General features: G+C 41.9%; 1 protein-coding gene, 1 long non-coding RNA gene and 1 pseudogene across 6 annotated transcripts in view; 2 read left to right on the plus strand and 1 right to left on the minus strand.

Annotated features, from left to right (window-relative positions):
- The window catches only part of Sac1 (Sac1 phosphatase), a 140,736-nt gene that overhangs the window by 43,492 nt on the left and 72,396 nt on the right, over window positions 1-24,848 (minus strand). For all 5 annotated transcript variants that reach the window (XM_050193221.2, XM_050193218.2, XM_055061830.2 and 2 more), the window contains 6 exons: window positions 18,522-18,591; window positions 18,382-18,454; window positions 17,318-17,411; window positions 17,112-17,213; window positions 14,370-14,430; window positions 11,141-11,273 (listed from right to left, as the gene is read on the minus strand). In XM_050193221.2, coding sequence (XP_050049178.1) covers window positions 11,141-11,273; window positions 14,370-14,430; window positions 17,112-17,213; window positions 17,318-17,411; window positions 18,382-18,454; window positions 18,522-18,591 — 533 coding nt within the window. The remainder of the gene's footprint in view (window positions 1-11,140; window positions 11,274-14,369; window positions 14,431-17,111; window positions 17,214-17,317; window positions 17,412-18,381; window positions 18,455-18,521; window positions 18,592-24,848) is intronic.
- Window positions 8,264-24,848, plus strand: part of LOC129380545 (uncharacterized) — a 37,298-nt gene continuing 20,713 nt past the window's right edge. Inside the window, exon 1 of the long non-coding RNA XR_008608666.1 lies at window positions 8,264-8,340. This is a non-coding gene — a long non-coding RNA (uncharacterized lncRNA). The remainder of the gene's footprint in view (window positions 8,341-24,848) is intronic.
- Window positions 19,802-23,646, plus strand: LOC129380544 (uncharacterized; annotated as a pseudogene).

Genomic DNA, 24,848 nt, shown 5'->3' on the forward strand with positions numbered 1-24,848 from the left:
ACCTGGTACATTGCCACGTGGAAGTGCTGGGTGCTGGTAGGCAAGCAGACGAACATGTGCATGCAAAACAAACTAAAATTCGCGACATTGGCAGCACAGCCGGTGATCTTCGGACACACAGCGCCTACGCAAGTCTGTCCCCTAATTAGACATGCATCATCGTAAGCTCCAGAGCCATCGACGGTGCTCGTGTCCATTTGAGAATGCACAGTCTTTTGTCTGGAGTGCTCAAACTTTGTGCTCTCGCATGCGCGGGCACCGTCTACCAATAAGGCCAGGTTCGAGGTAGCCTACATCTGAGCATGCGCCACTACACTGATGAACGCAATGCCTTCTTTTTCGTCTTGCTGGTTAGCATGGCTTTGACAGCTGCAATCACCGACGATTCCAGGCGACTACAGCAATTGAAGCCATGGTAATCAGCAACAGCAAGAAAAAGATTAAGGCAGTTTCATCAGTGTCATGGCACAAGCGCAGATGTAAGCTACCTGGAACCAGGCATCAAATGTAGGCGGCGCCCCTGCAGTCCAAAGAGGCGATTGGAAGATTGGTGGAAGTAGGGAAATGACAAAAAATGGGGATCTACAAAAACAGAGTTCACAATAGGGGCTCAGAAAATTTGGTTATGAGAATTCATCGTGGTTTTTTTTTTTTTTTTTTGTAACCTAGGTATGACATTAGGGAGTATAATAGCAAGAGCTTGGTGGCGTAACTCACCACCCCGTTCCAAAGTGGACGCTCATAACATTTACCAATCCATCCGTATGGCGTTTGAGCGCTCTAGACAAATGTGCATACCGACAACTGTACTAAAGCATTCCCGGCGTGCACAGAATCTGACTAGATGGGCCTGTCTCTTCAGCTACAGCACTCATGACATAATGCATAAGTCGTAATCAGACAACGAGCGTGTCAGCGATGACAGGTAAAAAGTAAAAAACCATACAGACGTGGTAATATTTTGTTCAACCATGAACAGCTGATGAGAGTCTCAGTACCTGCCCCTGATATATACCCTCTGTGGACTGGCCCTGACTGCCAAAAACTTCACAGTGGCATCCACTCAGTCGCAAGCGATTTTACGACGAGAAATTGTGAATAAACTCTATTCAACAACTAATTTAAAGTTATTAGTGGCCCGAGTATCGAGTGAAGCTTTTGTTTCTTGCGCAATCAGCAGACGCACTGGCGGCGGCATCTCTTAAATGCCTGGTACTCAGGATCCTAAAACCTTCGGCATACACGATGGCTACAAGATTTTAAAAAAATGTGTGTTCAAGAAGAACATGCCAAATCATGGGTATTAAATAACACCGATTTTCAGCACCTTAGATTCCCTTGGCAGAGCAGATGGTGTTCAACAAGAAAATTTGAGGTTTCATTCACAAGAATGCGTTGCCGAATACCAATGCCTAATTTTTCTTCCCACAGGTCTGGTTTGGCACCTTCCCCTCAATGTTTTTATTGCAATGAACCTGAAACTATGGAACATTTCTTTATAGAGTGTCGTCGGTCCGACGTGCACAGAATACGACTTAAGTCCTCTTCGCCAACTTGTATTGGTCATTATGCTTCCTACGATACTGTGTCTTGGGGCGTCAGCACTAGGACACCACAATAGGAATATATAGGATGCCATATTTAATTTTATAAGTGAAACAAAGAGACTGCCATGTTAATTTTATCATTTTGCTTTCCTCAACATGAATACAGAAATATTAACTTCAAATTTAGAATAATATATACAGCCAGAAAACTGATATTAACGATTAGTATTCATTTAATATCATTCTTAAATTACAAAATTATAGTTAAGTATTCTTCCCTTTTTACCTACTTCGGCCTGATTCATGGCCAATGCCCCGAGTGGGTTGAGCCATATCCGTAGGCACCAAACCCAACCAGACACGCTAGCGCTCTCGACCTGAGCAGCCGCGGCTGCTCCTAAGATCCTGTGGCACCATGGCTGGCTGGCCTAAACAAACCGTGGCCACGCTGGCAACCTCTTCACGCCGCCCCTCGCAAATTGGCGACACCGGACAACCGAGCACAGCCATACCAGCATCAGCGCACCAACTCTACTAAGGCAAGTGACGTGGCCTCATGCGGTATGGCAAACGTCCCATGGTTGTAGGGTGTCCGGGAATTCTACATCGACATGCCGAACAACTGGTTCATCAAGTTGGATAGCCACTGACTTCTCAACAACGTTCCAGGCTCCGGCTGCCACACCCCCACCCCGACTTCTATGAGGACTTGCGGGCAACCGTCCTCAAGGGGCTTTAAGCCGTCCTTGCTCCCTACGCCACCTTGAGCACTCAGTCACAACAGCTCTCGCCATCTGAACCATATTTGAATATGCGGCAGCGCAAAAGAGACACGGACGGATACATGAAGAGGATGGGCGCTGAACTTCCAACATGATTGTGAATGGTTCACGTCCAACGATCCACATACCGCTGCTATGTGGCACCGTCTTCAATAAATTCGTTTTCAGAGTACAGAAGGCAAAATTACGGTCGTGAGCTTGTTGATGACAGTCAGTGGCGCATATTTTAAAAGCAAGCACAACAATATTCCAGGCACAATTGGTTTGAAACCTGCATGATCGAAGCGCATCTCTGCAAACTTTTGCCGAAGTTCCTGCCGACACTCGAGCTCCTTCTCTTGGTGAACTTCGCTTTTCCATCACATTTCTTGGCTTCAAGGTGCGCTCGCGAAGACCAGGAATAATTAAGTTGTGGAATTGCGCTGTGACCCAGCATCCGTATTTCCCGTGAGGAATCAATTTATATTTTTCTCAATAATGAAAATATAGATTGTCGTCCTCAACATGGCGTTCACACATGTCGGACTTATCTGTGAGGCATTCTTTCTTTCAAAGCAGCATGCATTTTCACATATATCACACATTTCACCTCTGCTGTCATCACGATGTGAAAAAAAGTGAGAGCCAGCATCACGTTGCATCTGGCCGCTGGAGCAGCCGTGGACAAAGCAGGACCGCATAGGAAACTTCTTCCTGTTATTAGACGCCGAAACACTTCTGCCCGAAAATTTCCACCGGAAAAAAAACGCCGCACATCAGACAACATTAACATGACCATAGTAGGGACAAACAAAGCGAAACCACTGAAATGAATACAGAAGTGAAAGCAGAAGTGAAACCAGAAGTGGCAAAAGTGACGAAAGAGGGGCTTTACGAAAGACGTGATTGCAGCGCCACTAGTTCGCGTGACCAGCACTTCGGCCACCTCCCGAGGGAAGCTGTGAAACTGAAGTATGTCTAAGGGTGTGTGGACATTCCGCCATTTTCTTCGGTGCGTGACGTAGACGTGACGCAAATAAAATGGCGCTGATGGCCCCATTTTGCTTTCGTAACATGACGCCAACTTGACGTTTTGCCTAAGAAACTGAAATGAAGGCACTGAACGTAAGGTTCTCGGTAAAGCAAAATAGTTTTCCTCCGCAGTAAAAATAAAGCAGCTAGCTCAAAGTGCATGATTATTCCACCAAAAACGCTTCTCGCTTTCATCGTCTGCTGCGTACAAGCCGTCGTCTGCTTCATTAGCTAGGATGCGTGTCCACGGGAAATGGAATGAGTCATCGTATGTTGGCGCCAACGCGCTTGTTTTCTTCTTTGAGACAACCTACGCGACCTACCAGTGGTTATGCGGCACACATTCTTGGCCACATTATCACTATCTCGTGAAACGTAAGTGACTGAGCCCGACTCGACTGGCTGAGAAAGGCCGAATATCACCGATAGTGTTGCGCGCACCAGAGATATCCGCTAGCATGACGCAAGTGCTGGCGCTGCCATCTCTTGTTCACTTCGCTGGTTACTCGCACTGCGGAAGGAAACTTTAAGGCGCCACCTTACTTACATTTCTTTTTATAAATTAAAAAGACGCCATTGTCATAACTTCTGATTGTGCGAAAAGGCATTAATCTTGATTACAATACAAATGCAGCAGTGAAAAGTGGACAACGTTGCAGAAAGTTTGCTATGTTTAACCAATATTATTTTGTATAAACGCGTTCTTCTAAAATCTGATGGCCCAAGACAGAAATGCCAACACCACGCGAGAGCGATGCACATACTATGAGCACATGTTATGAACAAAAGGTTTTCATGGTGCCAAACAGGGAAAATATGGCGATACGCATTCCTCTCGGCCGCCATTGCATATGGCTGCTCATTAGCATAATTCGCGCGGCTCGTTGCACCACAAATTATGGCGGAAAATCTCTGCAATGGCAGGCCAGCGCAAAATCACGCAACATCAAATTGACGTTTACGAAACGGCCCTTCCTGTGACGCTCCCAGCAGCATATTCCTTCAGCCAATTAGCAAGTTGGCATAACACATATCTTGGATCGCCACCACATATTCACGAAATTGCAGATGCATTGCACTGGCTTCTGTACGCTACCGCTCACTTTCTTTTTGAAGAGCTAACGTCGCAATATAGCTGCCAAGGACCAAAAAAATGTATTGGTCGATAAAATTTGCAGCTTCACGTCACGTTTCATCATCTTGATGAAAACTAAAGATTACATTTTGCAAAAATTCCATTTCCCGGCATAAATTTCAAGGCACATGAGCTCTCCACAGCCAATCAGAGAGTCAACATGGCGGATAATGGTGGCCATGCAGCCGCCATGCGTGTTGAGAATAGCGCCCTTGGCCAGCATCGGAGACGGTCTACATAAACAGCCGAGACAGCTTCGACGCCAATTAATGGAATGCGTTTTGAGCCATCTGGAAGACAATGGACGGATGGATGGTCATGAGCATGACCTACTGAACTCCAGACCTCCACAGATGTCACTTGCCCAGCACGCCTAGTCTAGTTCACCTGTTCTGCCGCTAGGGACATAACATACGGACAAGATTGGCACTAGTTACAACCTGTTCGCTGCTGTCTGCTTCCGCGATCTGTTGCAACGCTCGTGCAGACATTTCGTCAAGCACATAGCGTTTGTATTGGTGGTGAATTAATAATTCACAAATATAGAAAGAAAACAAACCTTTCAAATGTTTTGCGTTTGAATAGTGAGATAAGAGGAGGAGAAGCGGTGCAAGAAAGATAAACGACCACAGATGGCAGCTGCAATGCTAGACGGCATAATCTTCCCTTTCCTAGCCTACATAAGAGATTGAAAATTTTTTTTGATAAAATTTTCATACGATAATCTAGCTTTCTTGAGCTGACTGCAGACAGCCTAATGTCAGAGATGACATCAGGATTTACTGCTGTGTGCCGAATGAAAGGCAGAGGATTGGATAAAAGTTTTCGCAAGTAATTCCTGTGCCCGATTTATGCAAGAAATAGATAGTCTGTTTCAAGGAAAGGTGAGCATAGCTTTCTTTAAATATGTATTGCTCGATGTTTAGGTAAGTCAAAAGCTTGCAAGAGCTATCCCAGTGCTTTAAATAGCGCTGCACCGCAGGCCTTGTGTCACGGAAATCTTTCCAAACTTCAAAGCTAGTTTTTCTGTGAGGTAAGGCGGCAGCATAACGGTGGTGCAAAGGTGGTGCAGTGAAACTGTATGCCTAATTCTCTTTTTGAACTTGCTATATATTCACGGGCAACATTTAAGTTTTAAAATGAGTGGTAATCATTCTGTTGTCGAACATTACAGTGGTTTCCAGTTTCTAAAAAGTGCAGAAGGGAACTTTACAATGTAAACAACGACACTGTTGTGAATTTTACGAACTCTACAAACAATGCGACTTAACGTGCAATATCTGTGCAGTTTGTTACTGCGTGAAAAAGGCAATAGGAGCTGCTGTTTAACGCTATTTTAGAGAGCAGCGGACTACATGCACTGACATTTTTCATGTTCAGGTAGTCAACTTTTGCAGCCAAGTGACCGATCAAAGCCTTGTAACATCACTGTCATTGTGATCGCCAAAATAATCAACCATGCAAGCAGTTTGTTACAACACAACAGATGCCGTTCTAATTGCAATGCCGCCCCAGTCAAGCATAGACTAGCAGACGAACAGGTCATAAAAGCGACACCGACGGCCAACGGTTGAACAAGAGTGGGCGCAAATGGCTTCCATAGAAGCCGGATATCTGTGCAGGTCTGGAGTTCCATTAGGTAATGGTTATGAGCGTCACCTTCGGTACGGGGCAGCGGGTTGTGCCACCAAGCTCTTATATTTTCTAATGTCCTACCTATGTTAAAAAAGAAAAAAAAAAGGGGAAGAAAAACCTATGAATTCCCATAACCAAAGCTTCTGAACCCCTATTGCAAGCTTCGTTTTTGTACGCCTCCATTGTTTGTCATTTCCCTACTTTTCTTCCACCAATCTTCCAGTCGTATCTTACTAATCTCTATTGCGGACATGTTTGCCTTCCCCCTGCTTTTGCTGAACCCAAGGGCTTCAAAGATGCCAGTGATGCCTAAATTGACTGCTGTGCAGATATCCTCACATTCTAATAAAACATACAGTGATACTCCATTGTTTCCCTAGCTTTACTGCAGCAAGCACATGCTTCTTTTTCCTTCTTATATCTCGCTTTACAAGTGCGTGTTCTAAGGCATCCTGAATTTCGCTTCGAAAAGTAACGAGCTTCCCTTTGAGTTATCGTAAATTGTTTCTTTCCTGATTTTGTTTTCTCCTCTTAAGAAGTTATTCACGGCAGGTTTCTTTTCCATTGCCACCACCCATGAGATTATCTCAGCCTCTCTGACTTTCCGCTTGACGTTCTTCGTCTCTATGTTGCTCACCATACAGGCCGCATACACACACTAGAGATGCAAGTACAGCTGAAGTCGCAATAGCACTCGCTTGCACTGGTAGACAGGCGAACATAATCATTAGTGATAGCAAAACAGCTATTTGGAATTTTTGTAAAGGAAGAATATCGGAGGAAGCTAGACGCATACTCCTCGGTAACCCAATTAATAGAAAATTATCCATTACATGGATACCCGCGCACCAATCTGTCCCCGGCAATGAGCTGCACAAAGGTGGGGGAATGAAAGATAGTGTATACACATATCACATCACTGAACATTACAAACTTGGAAGGAGAAACCTCCCCCCTCTGGATCGGTCTCTCTCCTACAACGAGGCGCGCATATGGAGGCGATTGCAAGCCGGTAATTAGATCTGCCCATTTTAGGTCTATCTTACACAGACAGGGGATGAAAATGACGCCAAATGCAAAGATTGTGGCGAGAGGGGTATGCTAGACCACATAATCTGGGAATGTGCCGGTTCCCCAGGGATCAGCCAAAACATAGATAGTAGAGAAGCCTGGGAGGTCTGGCTGCGGAGCGAAGACCCAAACGTCCAGCAGCAAGCCATTTGCCTGGCGGCTGAGGCCGTGAAGAAGCAACTTCACTAGTCCCTAGTCTGCGGGGCAGTCCCTGATCCCCCCTTGGCCTGCGTGCCGGGGCTGGGTTCAGACAGCCCCTTTTCGGTAGAAATAAAAGTTCATTCATTCATTCATTGCTGGTAAGCTTCCTAGCTCTTTTTCTCCACTGTGAATCAATGTTTTTCGCGTACAAATACCTGAACCCTTACATTCTCGTGATGCCTGTGGCAGAAAGGATGCTCCACATCCGCCGCCATGGTCTGTGAGTGGTGGCGCTGGCTAACACTCCCAGGGTTCTACTAGGAAACATAAATGCCCAAGAAAGTGAATGGGGAAACGGCGCCGCGATAGCTCAATTGGTAGAGCATCGCACGCGAAATGCGAAGGTTGTGGGATCGTTCCCCACCTGCGGCAAGTTGTTTTTTCATCCACTTTCATTTCCATTAATTTATCGTTTCTTTATTTCATTTATTAAACACAAGTAATTTCCCCTATGTTGTCCGTGGTGTCAGTATTTGTTGGCTTCTTATGATATCACTAATGAAAACGGGCCCCTCAGTTAACCCCCTTTCTTCTCCCTTAGAGGGCACGTAACAACTTCCAGTGTATACCCAAAATTTGCTATGGGGCCTGGTGAAGAACCCTGTAAGTTAGCTTTGCCGTTATGCCATATTGTTATATTGTGAAGCATATTAAGAATGGACAGAGGCCATTGTCATAGGCCATAGTACGTGTTCTTTAATTATACATGCACACATATACCATTTCTGGTCACAGCATGAGCACTGATACATCTAATAACAGTACTGGCAGCTATTCAGAGCCGTTTCTGATGTTGCTGTGGCCCGGAAAATAAAGCATGAAATTATTTTTTTTCATTTCCGTCCCTCCACACCCTACCCCCTCCTCCTCAGCAAATCTACCAAATTTTGAGGGCCCCATGTTGGCAGACATGTAAATGTCCGCAAATAAGCTGAAGAGATCTTCCGGAAAGGTATAGGTAAGAATAACCGATGGTATGGTACATATAATAACTGACTGAATGGTATAGAATAACTGATGATTTAAACACTTTTAAGTTGAATTTATTCTTTCTGGAGACATTGCATGTGAAAGAGTCCTGTTGCACTGGGAGCACATTATGAGAGAGGACTTCAAACAGGTAAGATATATACTCTTTAGGTGGGGACACTTCTCGGCTTGCTTGTGAGACCCAATCGACGAGATAAAGTAGCAACGGCACTTGTCAATTGGCCCAGTGATGGCATCGGATACCTATCGGCGGGACGACGCAACTTCATTTAGAACATAGGTGAGATTTTGCACAGACAAGGAATGCGTGGATAACACAAGCAACCAGAGAACAGTGTCTGCACATGGCCTCAAGTTACTGTATCTGCTCAGTCGAGGTGATGCCCTCTCCCCCACGCTCCACCCTCACCACGGTAACCTACTTTCGCTCATCGCTTAATAGTTTCACATTTCCCGCAAAGCTCCGGTTGCTTTAGCAACGATAGATAAAACCTATTGTGTCTTGAAATTGCGTCGTCCTGCCGATAGGTATCCGCTGCCATCAGCAGGCCGATGTACACCTGCCATTGCTAATTTATCTGGCTGATCGAGTATATACCTTACACCGTGGCTTCAAATCAACCTTTATTACTGAGATTTTCTCAGTAGCGTTCTGGTATCTAATGGTGATAAGGTTACCAAAGTGTGGCAATGCAAGTTGACCATTATGGAAAGGTACCTGGGCATTTGGAAAGGTGTCTGGGCATTTAATAGTGGTTGAATCAGATCCATAACCAAGAACCTAATCTGCAGTTTGAGTGCTTTCTTTGAGCCGCCCTATCAGCTGGCAATTACATTTCATGGATGGTGGCATTTTGTGAAGAAACTGTGCTTCAGTCAATTTGCATAAAATTGGCTCAGGGTGCAAAAGGTGGGAAGAATCTCATCTTGCCCAGAAAATAACGGCCCTGCTTTTAAGAACTAAGCATGTGCAGCCCAAGACATTATGCACATAATCAGATTGTGAAAAGGCCGCAGAATTTTCTAAAGGTGCAGCCCCATGGTGAGCAATATCACTCGGGGCATGCTTCCTAAATCAGCCTACTGACAACATAGTGCGGCAAGCATGGTTTAGTGCACAGCCCCAAAGGCTTGCAGGTGGACTTGCAGAAACTACATTTAAATGTAGCCATACGGCTTAGCGCAATTGTGTAGAAGGTGCTTCTCATCCGAAAAAAGCCCAATGAACATCCATACAGTTCACTAAAATGCGCAGATGACACCACCCGATTTTGTCCTGTGCAGAGGTGAAGGGATATTAGTGGCAGCCTAAGGATTGATCCCTTTGATCTAATCAGCACACTTCACCCATAGGCTTCATAGCTTGCCAAATTATGATCTGAACTATGGTGTAATAATAGTTTAAAGGGACACTAGAGGCAAAATTAGCTCAAGTTGCGTTGACGGAATTAAGTGTTCCAGAATAATAGATACATCACTTTTATGAACAGCTTCACAAGTGCGAAAATTATGAAAGTGCAGACAATGACTGATGCAACCACCATGCTCAAGAAAGAGAACTAGCTTCCTCCAAATCCACTGTCTTGGCAATGAGCAGCAGAAACAAAATGAAAAGCTGGGATGTGGTGACAGTGTGAAAGCAAGGAAACACAAATGCAGAAACAAGCAAGCATACTCACAGAGCCTCTGGTGACAGCACCAGAAGAAAGAAAAGAACAAGCAGGTTACAAGTAATACAGAGAAAGTGAGACTACCTGGTGCCATAGCATGGTACCATGCAAATGAAGCAGCACTAGCTGAATGCATGCATGTACATAAAAAACATACAGATCAAGACAAAGAAGCACAATACAAACTCATGTCCTCAGGGTACCAACAATGAAAACTGAAGCTGCCAACATACTACAGATGTAGCCATGAACATCAAAAAAGAAATGAGCAATGGTGCAAAAGAGCATACATGCTGTAAGTGGTGCAAATACACACAAAAAGTAAAATGAGCTGACAGCAGAAAAAAAAAAGAAACATGGATAATGGCAGCAAGTCAAAATAACGCAAAAAAAGCCCTTGCAAATGATAACATATTTGGGCAGTGCATTTTTCAGGCAGGTAAAATAGAGAAGTCCCATCTTTAATTTCAATTTTCTCCGTTGCCAGGTTGCCTTATAGCCAAGAACAAATGCTGCAAGTGTGCCAGATGTCAGGCTACCTGCTTAGATCAATATCATGTTTGAATTCAGTGCCCCCTTAAAAATTGACAAGCAAGGTATTTTGCTTGTAAAACTTAATAGTACTTGCTAAGGAAAGCCACCCACCATAGAAAGGCACCAGAGCCACAAAGGAGGTAGCAGACACATTACAGACAACAAGGAATAATGATGAAAAGCTGCCTATGAAGATGCTTCATACATTGCAAAGTGAGATGGTGGATCAAATGGGCAAAGGACCACGGTGTCCTTACTACTGAGACCCAGGCAAAACGCATAGCTCAGGTGAGTAATGTTAGTTATATCTTTTATTAAGTCCCATACATGCTAAGAAGTCTTGGACAAGAGTTTCGAACAGACAAGTCAAATAAAAAAATAACAACTTGGAAGGATTTGCATATCGCCTATTCTTGACAAGAAAGGTGCACTTATCTCACAATACACTGCTGCAACTGTCAGCCTCCTAAGGCCAGTGGAACTGTTAAACAAGGCTCCTACTAGCAAGAGAATTAGGAAGAATAATAACATTCTGACAGGTGCATGCAAGCAGGCTAGTCTGACCTTCTGCTAGGCGTAAGGTCACGCAGCTTTGGAAAGTCCACAAACTCAGTTCCATAGTACACTATGGCCATAAGAGTCAGGATAGTCATCGCCATCCAGAACAAAAAGTACAGGAAGTACTCCTTTGTGTAAACTGCAAAATAAACAGAAGAAGAAAATAGGTCAGCACATATTTACCACAATCTCAGATACAATTGCAATTATCATAATGCTTCAATAATACATTTCCAAAGGCTGAGTAAAGGAAGCCAACAATTAACAACAGCAGAATAAGTAAAAAGGAAAAAAAGTCTTTTTTTTTGTACATAAAGTGCAAAGTGCTATTAGTAACAATGAAATGACACCACAGAAGAACTGTCTAATGGCATTGCACACAATGAAGGATGGTGATCATCAGTTATTCCTTAACATATTTTGGCAGTCAAGTGCACATATAGTCAGTGGCAAATGGAAGGCGACCGCTCAAATTCAAAAGTAAAAAACAAGAATGGAAGAATTTTGCTGGTATCAAATAAAAGTGCTGCCAATCATCTACGAGGGCACGTATATTGCACAGTGAAGTTTAAAAATCAACCACAATAATATGTCCCATACATCACGCATGGTCTTCTGATTTGAATTACCCGTTTGGCTGGTTTTCGTATGCCAGTGACTGTACAAGTGCGACAGCATCAGAAGAAGCAAGTGTCACTGCTACTGACAAGAGTAGTTGATGTAAAGCCTCCACTTTGAGGAGTGATGCCAACTAAAAACCAGAAAACCTGCAATTCAAATGCTTCCAAAGCCACTAAAACACACCAAATTCAGGCAGCAGCAACATTGATGACACGTACAAATTTTACTGCTTTTACAAAGAGCAGTTAAAGAAACACTGGATTTAAAAAAAGCTCTTCCTCTAAGCCAAATGATAGAATATAAAAACAATTTAACATATTCTTTGTACAACTCAGAAGCACAGAAACCTTCTTCATGTTTGGCAATAGAGGCACTTTGCAATAGTGGTAGAGAAGCCATAAACATGGCCAAGTCTTATTTACATTTTGAAGTGATAGCTTTGACCAAGCATGCAAAGTCACTTAAGCCTTCTACAAGCTATAATTCCTCCATGAATACACACAATAAAGTTTGTCATAAAGGCTCGTACTGTTATTGTACCTTCTGAACTTTTAACTCTAGGAACAAACTGACCTTCTTGCTCCATATCCCCCTTAAGAGTGCTATCCTTTAAACATACTGAGACTACAGCTATCCTGATGAATGTAGTACTGCTTGTACAAGCCTACATCATTTCTCATATACATACAATAATGGAAGCAGCAATTGGTCTTTCGGATAAGTTTATGGAGCAGGAAAATTTGCACTTCAAAGCAGAAAAAAATGTTTAATAAAATTCTCGGGTTTTACGTGCCAAAAACATGATTTGATTACGAGGCACATCGTGTTAATTTTGACCACCTGGGGTTCTTTACCATGCACCCAATGCATAGTACACGGGCTTGGAGCAGTAACTTACTGCTTTGATGCAAAGAGAAAGCTCCCCATGCAGTTAACAGAAAAAGTTACTGTATGAGTAAGTACTGTCTGAAAAATTGCATTCATTATGTATTATACTAAGATGCAACTTCTTTTCTTCAACTTGCTGTCCTAATTTCTTATTACTGAATCAAGATAATTGCAGATTAAACCCAAATTGACAGTTAATTCTGCATTTCAATAAAAAGTTTAATATAGTACTGTTAGACCCACTTTAGACTGTTCCAGGAGTGGGCTTAACACAAGAAAATACAAATTACAATCAATAATAAAAAATACACAGTTCATTCCTCCCAAGCTGTCACTGGCTTCGTTATCCCTTTCATCTGCTATACATTTCATCTACTTAACTGATGCCCGCAAGTTGATATGTACTGCTACCTAATTCAAGGACAATATTTTTGTTGTCCTCGCAGGCGTAGATCATAGATGGAATAGCGTATGTGTTGTGTAGCTTGTGCCTCCATGTCTATTTTCTCGTCCCATTTTCACTTTTTTTTTTCCCCATGTCTGGGCTGCCTAGTCATAATAAAATGCACAATACACAAAGGTGTGTTGACCAGCTGTGCCCTCACAGTTGTGCGCCATCATAACTATATAAAATAATTATTCCTGAACTACACACAGCACATGTAAAACACCAATAAAAGGCATGTAGTTGATACCACTAATGAATCGCAAAGCAACTGCAAATATCCAGCACTTAGGGTAGCGAGAAATCATGTGCCATGGAAGTGCACAGAGTGACAAATAGCCATCAATAATGCACACACATACAAAAAAAAGTGCATTCTAGCCAACTAGCCAATGTATTGGTCCTATTGCAATATATGTCCGTCGCTGCTCGATTTTTTGCATCCGCTCTGATTATTCAGACTTTTCCACAGCACTGCCATATTCTCCATAGACACTGGCAGATTCAGAAAGGAAGGGGTGTTCCGGGTCCCGCCTGAGATATGCTCATATACTTCAGAGCCAACAAAGTTGTATGCGTTTTTTCTTTTATTTTTTATGCTCGAATATTCAGAACAGGCGTGTGTCGACACGGGCGTGGCACAATACATGCGATAAACGACAATTAGGTGCAGCATTTAACAGCATTTCCTTCAGGACGCAGTCTTGTGCAGTGCTTCTATCACTGCATGTAACTTCGCTGTAATTAACGGTACCAAAAAGCAATTGCTTTAAATTTGTGCCATATGCATGTCAACGCAGAAGGAATTACACTTTATTGCAACAAAATCAGCATTTCTGAGTAAAGTGCTCTGCTCAGCACACTGCCAAAGCAAAACTGAAACAAAAACATTTTATATATAAAATGACTACCCATATTTACAAACTTATTTATTAATATTATGGGTAGTACTCACAACAAGTTGAAATATGACATTAGACTTCAAACTAACATATGAAAACCACAACAAAGGTTCGTGCATTAGGTGTTTTGGAATACGAAAAACTAATGGCTAATAGGGTAGAGAAATTTACTCACGTATGTAGTATCTTTTAAAAGGCCTGCAGAAGCTACCATTCACTAAAAGCTACAACAAAAGGAAGTCATGGTAGGAAAACTAAGGGCACTATTTCAAAATTTTTGGTTCAACATTTCCAAACAACTACATCATAAAGACAGCAATTACAAAAATTTGCCCGGTGATTTTTACCCAAAAGTTGTTCAGCTATTCAGCTTGCTTACCTCCCAAGAAGCAGAGACAATAAAGGCAACAACCAAGTGCAACCATCAGTAAGCACGGAAGCTGTAAAAAAGAAGAGAGAAAAAAAAAGAGGATATCGAGTCAATAAGGCTTTCACATAGTACTTAGTTGTATATTTAGTTAAGATGGATGGGTACTACCCATCTTAACTATGAGGAGCATAGTTATAACTGTCACAGCTGCATGTTCATGAATCAAATTATGGTTGGTGCTTCCCCCTGACTTCAACTTTGTACAGTGAAAAGAACTCAGCAACAAATGCTGATGGCTCCAAATAAGGTCAGAAACATCCAAGAATGCACAGCAGAGACTAATGACACTGGAACCTCAGTTATTGTACCAAACTTGCTTTCCAAGGAATACCACAATGATAATAATACCTTCGTAAAGAGAATTGCTGCATCTTACAGCATCAAAGAAGTATACAGTTGGAGCGCCTTGCAGATATGTCCCTCAATCTGGCCTGCACCTAACAAAGGGTCTTCAGAGTCCATTAAGAGTGAGCGACATGTCCGCAAGTGATTTTCAATGATCCATCTGAGAAGCTGCATTCTTTCCTTTGAACACATGGAATTAGAAAAAAAAAAATATTAATGCGGATGTTGAGTTAGACTTATTGATTGGGCTATCTTCAGGTGAACGTGATGCGAGCACCTGCATTTACAGCATACAAGCGCCCCTTTCTCATTGAACAAAGGCTGTGTGATATACAGGGCATCCCAACTGTCATGCACCAAGATTTTGAAATAAGCAAATGCCACGTAGCTGGACAGAACCGAAGTAATGTTGTTTGCTGTCGCTTGGAGACACTTGGATTATTTTTTGTGTTATGCCTAACTGCATAATCAGTCTTAATTAATCAACTTCTCAACTATTACAATTTGAGAAGTTACATTAGGCACACAAAGTGCCTCAAGCGGCCAGTCGCGTGGCAATTTTGCATGTATTTGCATGCATCGTTTACGCTTGAAAAAATACTTTTATGTAGCACGTATTGAGCAACAGAAAACTGTATTGGGAATTTTTCATGTTGCTCTACAATTTTCTCATTGAGGCTTTTCATCTAATTAGAATATTTGAGAAGTTGATTAATTAATTAAGACTAATTATGTAATCAGGCAAAATGCAGAAAAAAATCCAAGTGTCTCCAAGCAACGGCAAACCACACTACTTTGGTTCTGTCCAGCTACGTGGCATTTGCTTATTTTAAAATCTTGGTGCATGATAGTTGGGACACCCTGTATAAAGCAGCTATGAATGCATGTTGCCTTTCATGGCCCTCAGATAATGCATTTATTGTGCATGTGTGATTGCCTTTATTAAAAAAAGAAGAGGAAAGAGAGAGATAAGGGGGGGGGGGAAGGAGAAATAGTAGACTCAAGCTTGTCCTCACTTTACACCTGAGCAAGCTCAGGTGGTCCGTGCCTGCAGGGAGTTGAGAATCACTATGCTAGAACCATAACAGCCATAACAGCCAATAGCAGTCAGAGCGATCCCTCAATTCAACACGTCTCAAATGATAGTTGCAAGAAAATAAATAGGTGGTTAACTATTTAGCTTCTTTCCCACACAAAGAAAAGTATATCTTATGGTCTTTACCACTAGACTGAGTTTGCAAATGCAAGCTGAAAAACGCATTGCTGGCTTGCTGGCTGGCACTTTTTACCACTGAGCACTAAAATCAAGAAGTCTTCCAGTCACCATCGCCACTAATAGAACAGTTTGTTCAAGAAAGATTTTCTGTAGAAAGGCGCAAACTGAGGACTGTTTTCTCATTTTGCTTTTTTGATTGTCAAAGCATCACGCTTCATTATACTTAATGTAGTTCCAACACCATGAAAAAGGTTACCAGCAATACTTTTGAACATTCAGGTACGGTGAACAAAAGCAGAAAGGTCATGAGGAAATGTGTGTTAAATAATGTACACAAAAAGTAATTAGGGTGTTGAAAATGTTTTCTGCTTAAGAAAAAGAAAAATTCTGCATAATATAGAAGGAAAGAAATATGAAGGGGACACAGCAGAGAAATGCTAAACCGCTTTAGGTTGGTAGATTACGATGTAGTCCCAACACCATGAAAAAGGCTAACAGCAATACTTTTGAATGTTCAGGTATGGTGAACAAAAGCAGAAAAGTTATGAGGAAATGTGTGTTAAATAATGTACACAAAAAGTAATTAGGGTGTTTAAAATGTTTTCTGCTTGAGAAAAAGAAAACTTCTGCATGATATAGAAGGAAAGAAATATGAAGGGGACACAACAGAAATGCTAAATCGCTTTAGGTTGGTAGATTACTGTTTTAAGAACTCTATTTGCACTTGTTTGGTAAAAATAAATTTTTTGTTAATGGGAAAAGTGAATTACTAAACTTCCCTTCTTAAGTTTTGCATTGAAATCATAGCCCCAAATAATAAAATCTTATTTTTTCACCTTTTCTCTTTAACCAAGCCTCTGCTGACTTACCTACTTGGTATTCTAGAAGTGTAATCTACCGATCTAATTTAATGCAATAACGCTCTTCAGAGCTTATATTTTGTAATGTTCCATTTAATTTTCTGTTCTATTCATTATTATGTGGCCCGCTGAGTGGCCTATACCAGTGATAACGGTAGCATGGCAACATGTGAGAGGAATGGTAAGTTAAATGGGACACTTCAAAAAAATTTCGCCAGCCAAGGGGCTACTTGATGTCAATCTAATGTCCAAGCATTACTTTCAACTTACCAGCCAGTACTTGTTTTCCCTGCGAACTGTAAGTGGACATGAAACAGCTGCACCTTCACCTTCTTGGACCCTGTAGTTTCCTAGGAAAAGATCAATGGCATCCTGCAACGCAACAGATTTTGCATTTAGCAAGATTTACACTGCAGGAAGGGCATGCTCCCCGCAAAAGAAAGGCAGTTAATGAGTCAACAAAAAATGAAACTTGCCTGCCTGAAGCCATCATTGAAATTGTTCTTGATGTAGCGGACAGCAGAGTTGTAGCCATCTCTCATAGCTCCAAGGAAGGTACGTTTTCCAGTCCTTGAAAGAGACGTGGTGGATGCCAGAAATTGTAATACACATAATATACATGCTATGTGATAGAATTTCCGCCCTAAGAATGCTTGCACAATGAAATATGAATATAGAAAGCTTTCTGGCCATTAAAACAAAGAGAACATGTATCTTTAGTTTCTTAGACAACAAATTTGGCTAATAATAATATATATCATTATGAGCACTGTGGGTGGCACTATAGATGTAGGCGCACTTGACACCAAGGCAGGTACACAAGTTCTTATTTATATATATATATATTTATAACTAGTGTTGGCTTTTAAGTTAAATCTATCTTTTAAATAATCAAGAATATGACAGACAAGCTGATTGAGTAAAATTTTGAAAGACACACATTTGCCGCAGGTATAAAAGATTTGTGTAATAAGACACGCAGCTAAATTGTAAGCAAGCTTCAGCAGTCAGAATTTATAACACCTTATTAAATAAAGGCAAAAAGTGACACTAATATGTTTAATGTGCCATGTGTGGTAATTTTTAAAAAAGAACTCTTGTGAAATGAAATAAAAAATGGCACACTTCTCATTACACATTCTTGATAGCCTAGTAATGCAATTAGTAGCTTCTACTAATTCGACATTGGTTAATTCGGCCTGTCATGTAATTTGACAGCATTCAGATATCCTAAAATATGCCCACATATTTTAAACAAGGCTTCCAATTTGAAGATGGCATAAGTCAGCACACTTTTAAATACTAATCATAGTCGACTACATAGAGAAAAAGTTTAATCATGAACCAAAAATCTTTTGTGTATGCATGCCATGTAGCCTGTAAGACCAATTGTTTATTTCAGATAGGGATAGAAGGGGTGCTCATGAAATTTTTGTTTCTTTTTCAATCTTACTATGCGCATTTACTATTTTCACTATACACCAAAGATTTCACACCAAACTATGCCAACACCCTGCTAATGTGATGTCATATGGCTTGCCTTGTAAAGTCGGTCTTGAGGGCTCCAGTGCCTGCATACTGGATGCTGCAGAAGTCACCATTGTCTGCCCAGACTGCAATATTGGCCAGTAATTAGAAGAGCAACAAGTTGCAAAACTTAGCAAAGCTATCTTTTTTTACCATTCTTGTACAGTGCCTCAAAACTAGTATGCTGCTTTATGGTCTCTCCAGGCACCAGGACACCCATTCGCTAGAGGGAAAGAAGGCATGTTAAAAACCTGGAGGCAGAATAACAATATTGCTTGCTCAAAAATAAATGCGATAAGTGGCAACATTTTCACATAAGGCATCAAAATTTCATTAGGGTGTAAAAATACCATGGTAGCACTGTTGCTTGGATAAGCACCCATCCCTACTTATAAGTAGCTTTCAATATCAATTTCTTGACATAACTGGCCATACTCTGCAGTAAATTTTTAAGGTTTTGAAATAACACAGCAAGCATGAGCAGCACTGACACATCACGCACCAAAGTGCATAACCCCATCACACTATCAATGATGCTTGCCACTATGCAAATTGAGGAACATGCATCAAGTAAACCATGTCAACTTTAGGTTTTGCCCCCTTACTATGTGGATGAAGAAAGTATGCACAATGTTTTTTTTTTTTTTTGCCAGTGGTTTTTGCTGTGCACACTAAAGTAGCGGAGAGGAAGGCTAGCAAAGTTATGGGCAACTTTCAGAAGTACTCTCCTTTAATAATGTTGAATAGAACCTTCAATGGCAAGAAAGTCATTTTCTTTTTTTTTCCCTTTATATATATATATATATATATATATATATATATATATATATATATATATATATATATATATATATATATATATATATATATATATATATGGGTATGTTCAGATAAGAACGGTAATCGAGGTCCCATGACCATTTTTTGTTTTCAATGAAATTTTTATATCTGATGGGCAAATGTGTCCACACAAAGGAATGAACCTTAGTTTTGCAAGGAACTTCGTAGTTTTATCGGAAAAAAATCGTATGTCACAAGCGGTGGAGAATGTCGTTTTTGCCACTTCGCAAAGTTGCAAGTTTGGAGCCTCACTGCATGCACAATAATCTTTTTCCGCACATAAGTACTTTTTCGTTACCTCTTTGCAATGTGTACTATACGAACGAATAAAAAAACTTTTTTTTGCTGTGTCAATCTTCTAAATAAAAAATCGCAAACTTCGTTTCCGGAGCTATGCGGTGCAAAAAAGGCACTTTTCAGGGCAGCCTCAGGGCAAGATGCATAAAGATCTCCACACTGAATCTTTTTCTCGGTATTTTCCAGCTACTTTGACTCACTTTAGGAAAGTTTTGTAGTTCTACACTTGACAGATATTTTTCAATATGGCCTCAAATTTGGCCGAAGTTCAAAAACGTCAAAAAAGTGACAATTTTGCCTTGGATTTTAAAAAAATCATCATCATCGAATTTCATTAAAATTTGCCTGAATAATCCTCAATACTCGATAATGTTAGGGTACCAAGAAAGTGTTGCATTATATTGTTTTAAAGCATCAAAATTAATACAAAACTGAGTTCATGATTTCAATCCCTACGATTGCTCAGTATTTTCTCTTAGAATGCACTATCGTGAGAAGCTGGATTTAGTATTGTCTTTTTGTGGGTAAATTTTGAACGCTACAGTTGCCGAGTTCATAAGTGTAATTTTTAAGTATTTTTTTCTCTTACAATCAAAGGTCTAAAGCTCCTATTCGCTTTCGCACTCTTCTAACAGTGGGACTTAAATTACTGTAAGCATATTTGAGAACGTTATCTTGGAGTGACGTGTGGTTAGTGGTCGTTTATGCAAACATTTATTGCACCCATCGCTACTCTCAAGATGCCTTTAACGAGCTGCCGCCGCTCCATGGATGAACCGCGCTTGGCAGCCGCTCCTATAGCTATATAACGCCCGGCGCAACCCCGAATTTCATAGCACCACGTGTGCCGCCACCGCACCGAGGCTTTAGCCGCCGCTATCATCTTTCCATTGCAACGCACCAAACGCCTGGCAGTTATACCTCAGCCTTGGACCTTTGACCGAGACAGGCCCGATGAGCGGATGTTGTACGGATCTCGAGTTTTGCGTGTCGTTTTGCAGGCCTGGTAGAATGTGGGGTCGTTTTCTGTGCTCACGTGGCTTCTCTGTGCGCGAAGGCTCCCACGACAAGCATACTTGGTAGCTCAGTCTCAGCTCGTACGCCAGACCTAAGCAGCGTCAGTGTCGACGGCGGGCAGCCTGTGTTAAAAATCCATCAATCTGTCCATCTCATTTTTTTGGAAAAGCAGCCCTGAGCCCTGCATCCGTCACCTGCTCTTCTGTCCCACGATAATCTTCGGAAGCGGTGAGCTTTTGCATTCATGAAGAGATTTCCGCGGCGAACGTTTTGTGCCGACTACTCAAAAAGGCACAAACAGAGAATTGAAAAAGGACGTAATTTTCGCAGTGTAAAACCCTCAATGTCGCTGCTGTCAAAAAAGTCCTACTTGCCGAAGAAGCTCTCCGAGTACGAGAAAGTGACTTCATCTGTCAGAATTGTTACCGTCGGTTCAAGGAAGACATAGATAATATGCAGGCAGAGTCAACCGAAACATTCGAAGAATTCCGCCCTGGAGAAGAAATCGTAGAAAATTTAAACTCCAGTGTCAGCCTTACCTCCGAAATCTCGCCCCTAAAGCCACCGAGCGCTCTAAAAAAACACCTCAGACTTTCCTATGCAAAGCGAAAGCAGGAAGAGGTGGCAAGAGCTATGGTGACGAAAATACGATCAGGGATACAGGCAGCATATAATATCCCAGAGACTTCGCGTGCGTCACAAGAAAAGTGTGCGCAATGCAGCAGCTGGGAAGACAACATACATGCTGCCTGCAATAGGTGTACGTCCTTTCAAGAGCGTTGCCAGCTGCTGACACTGCTACCACGCAACCTAACCGTGAAATACGTGCAGGAAGTTATTCCAGAGGCAACGAGGTACGTTATTCAAAAATCAAAGAAGATGGTGGATGAAGAAGGCGTATGGTCAACACAGGAGCGATATACAAGATGTAAGCTACAACACGAAGACATTACCACCGTTTTAGAATATTACACCATGGATGAACTCGATTGCTCTAGACAGACACCGAACAAAAAGGATGTTGTGAGAATCTAAAAGAAGGGAGAGAAGGAATGGGTACCTAAATGGTTCATGACACGGTCCTTGCGAGAAGCATTCCGCCTCTACAAGCAAGCTCACCCTGCCTCCCAGGTTAGCCTTATAAAATTCATATCCTTGCGTCCTAAGTGGGTGAAATGCTCGCCACAGTGGCAAGTGTGTGTTTGCGTGTGCTGTGCAAACTTTCAGTTGTGCCTCGTGGGACTGCAGAACGCCTCCGGAAGGTCGCTTTCTCCCGATGATATGCAGAGTCTCTGCGTATGCCAGGAACCTACTGCGTCATGTTTCCTCAGGAATTGTGAGCACTGTCCACAAGATGACATTTTCACTTTGGAAAATTTTGATATGAGCAGCGAGGACGAGGTGTTGATTGCTTCATGGGAATACGGTGAGCTAGTTAAAAAAACTCTGACCGCTTCATCATTTATGAGAGAATTTCTAAGAATGACCATGAAATGGATTCCCCACAACTATATCAGATTTGTGCAAGCAAAAGCAATACATGAACAAAAACAGAGCTGCGAGAGAGGTTCAATTGTTTTGCATTTTGATTTCGCCGAAAAGTGCACAGTTGTGCTTCCAGACGCAGTACAAGCGTACCATTGGCAGAAGAAGCAGGTCACCGTGTTTGCCTGCGTTGTCAGGTCAAGAAAATCCACTCGGAACTACGCCGTTATTTCCGATGATATGTCTCATGATTCAGCTCACGCATGTTTGGCTCTGTCGAAAATCAAAGCACACCTCGAAGACAACGCGCCAATCTACACTAAGGTAACACATGTGAGCGACGGGGCTCCCGCTCACTTCAAGAATAAATATCAGTTTCATTAGCTACAACGCAGTGAATGTCAAAAGACGAAATGGATGTTTTCGGCCACTGGACACGGCAAAAATGCTTGCGACAGCGTTGGTGAGCTTGTGAAACATCGAGCATCACACCACAACTTGCGGAAGCCTGCAAGTGAGGCCATACAAACAGCCAGCGGCTTCGTTGACGCAAATCAAGGAACGCTAAAGAACATCACCATTCTGGAGCTCCCACAGAGGGAGCTTGGAGACTTTCGCGAAATGAAGAAAAAAAATTATGGGGTTTTACGTGCCAAAACCACTTTCTGATTATGAGGCACGCCGTAGTGGAGGACTCCGGAAATTTCGATCACCTGGTGTTCTTTAATGCGAAATGAAGAAGGAAGAATGGAAAACGGCAAAGAAAGTGCCTGGAGTGCAGACGCTTTACATGTGGAAGTACGTTCAATCAAATGAAGGCAGTGCATCCATGTGGCCTCCACCGCTGCTTCGGGATGGAAGTGACTGTGATCTGGTTTGTGCTTCGGGCTGGACAATATACTGTGCGCATACCGAAGTCAACTGCTGCCGTTTATTTCTTGTTACGATTTTCTGAATTGCAATCTGCAGATAAAGCGGCATACCATTTGTAAATTGTGTCCCAATTAAAACTCCTGCTGATTAAAAACCTTGCAGATAAATTGCCCCCCTCAGAAGACGACGTTTTGTCTCATGACAGTGCCCTGTAGAACCATTGAACACAGAGGTAAACAGATGCAGGTGCGGACACGTCGGCTTCCGAAACACATTAATATTCATTTTTATATATACAACTTTTCTAAGCACCGATAAATGATCCAATATTTTTAAAGAATCGAGTACATACCAGTGTAACTTAGCATGATAAATTAGGCAATACAAAAAACGTTTGACCGCCGCCAACCAGTTCTTGAGACATCAGGTGAAATAGCGAATTTATTCCCATTTTGACGCATCAAAAACACCGCTAACAAGCGAGTAGAAGCTCTACAAACATTGAGGATCGTTCGGATATTGCGGTAAATAAAATGTAACCAAGTTCAGTGAGTGCTAAAACAAATTTCTGAGAGTTACTATTTCTAAGAGGCAGTAAAAAGCAATTCTAGATAACAAAAACATGAACTCAGTTTTGTATTCATTTTCATACTTTAAAACAATATAATGCAACACCTTTTTGGTACCTTAGAATTAACGATTATTGAGGATTATTCAGGCAAATTTTAATGAAATTCGACGATGATGTTTTTTTTTTATATCGAAGTCAAAGTTGTCACCTTTTTGACGTTTTTGATCTTCGGCCAAATTTGAGGCCATATTGAAAAATATCTGTCAAGTGTAAAACTACAAAACATGCCTAAAGTGAGTAAAAATAGCTGGAAAATACTGAGAAAAAGATTAAGTGTGGAGATATTTACGCATCTTGCCCTGAGGCTGCCCTGAAAAGTGCCTTTTTTGCACCGAATAGCTCCGGAAGCGAAGTTTGCGATTGTTTATTTAGAAGATTGACACAGCAAAAAAAAGTTTTTTTATTCGTTTGTATATTACACATTGCAAAGAGGTAACGAAAAAGTACTTATGTGCGGAAAAAGATTATTGTGCATGCAGTGAGGCTCCAAACTTGCAACTTTGTGAAGTGGCAAAAACGACGTTCTCCACCTCTTGTGACATACAATTTTTTTACGAGAAAACTACGAAGTTTCTTGCAAAACTAAGGTTCATTCCTTTGTGTGGACACATTTGCCCATCAGATATAAAAATTTCATTGAAAACAAAAAATGGGCATGGGACCTCGATTACCGTTCTTATCTGAACATGCCCATATATATATATATATATATATATATATATATATATGCAAGGCCACAAAGTCATGTGGTGACCTCCCTGATCTTATGGCAAAGAGCCGCACATATGACGGAAATGGCAGTGCCTGTGTCGACAAGTGTGAATGTAGTGACTCGTTTAACTTTTATTTCTATAATGTTTTGCGGCGATAGCGGATGTCTTGGCCATTTCGACAATCGTGCAGCTCTTGCCTCCGAAGCTGCAGCACTTAGTTTCCCTTGTTGGAAGGCGGGTGACAATTCATAGGCGATATCAAACGGCGACGCGGTGATGGTGAATGACAGCATCTGAAGTTCTGGCGACCAGTCCAGAAGTGTGGTGATGGGTTCAAGTCAGCATCCTGGTGGGCTGCAGGTACGTGTGGATCAACAACAACATCTGGAAGTGGCAGGCGGCGGTGACAAAAGCGTGCCACATGTCTAGCGAGACCACAGGAGAAGCATATCGGCCAATTGTCCCGTGTGCGCCACGGATCTTGCGGCTGGAAGTACTGAGGGGGCATTTGAGGCACAGGGAGAAGTGCTGGGCGGCGGTGGCGGACTCGGGTAGGGAAGTGTTGCTGGTCTAGGATACGACACAACTTGAGCGCATGTCAGCGGTGCAGCAATCGGAGCGTGC

The sequence above is a fragment of the Dermacentor andersoni genome, chromosome 1 (assembly GCF_023375885.2).
Source record: "Dermacentor andersoni chromosome 1, qqDerAnde1_hic_scaffold, whole genome shotgun sequence".
Classification (NCBI taxonomy): domain Eukaryota; kingdom Metazoa; phylum Arthropoda; class Arachnida; order Ixodida; family Ixodidae; genus Dermacentor; species Dermacentor andersoni.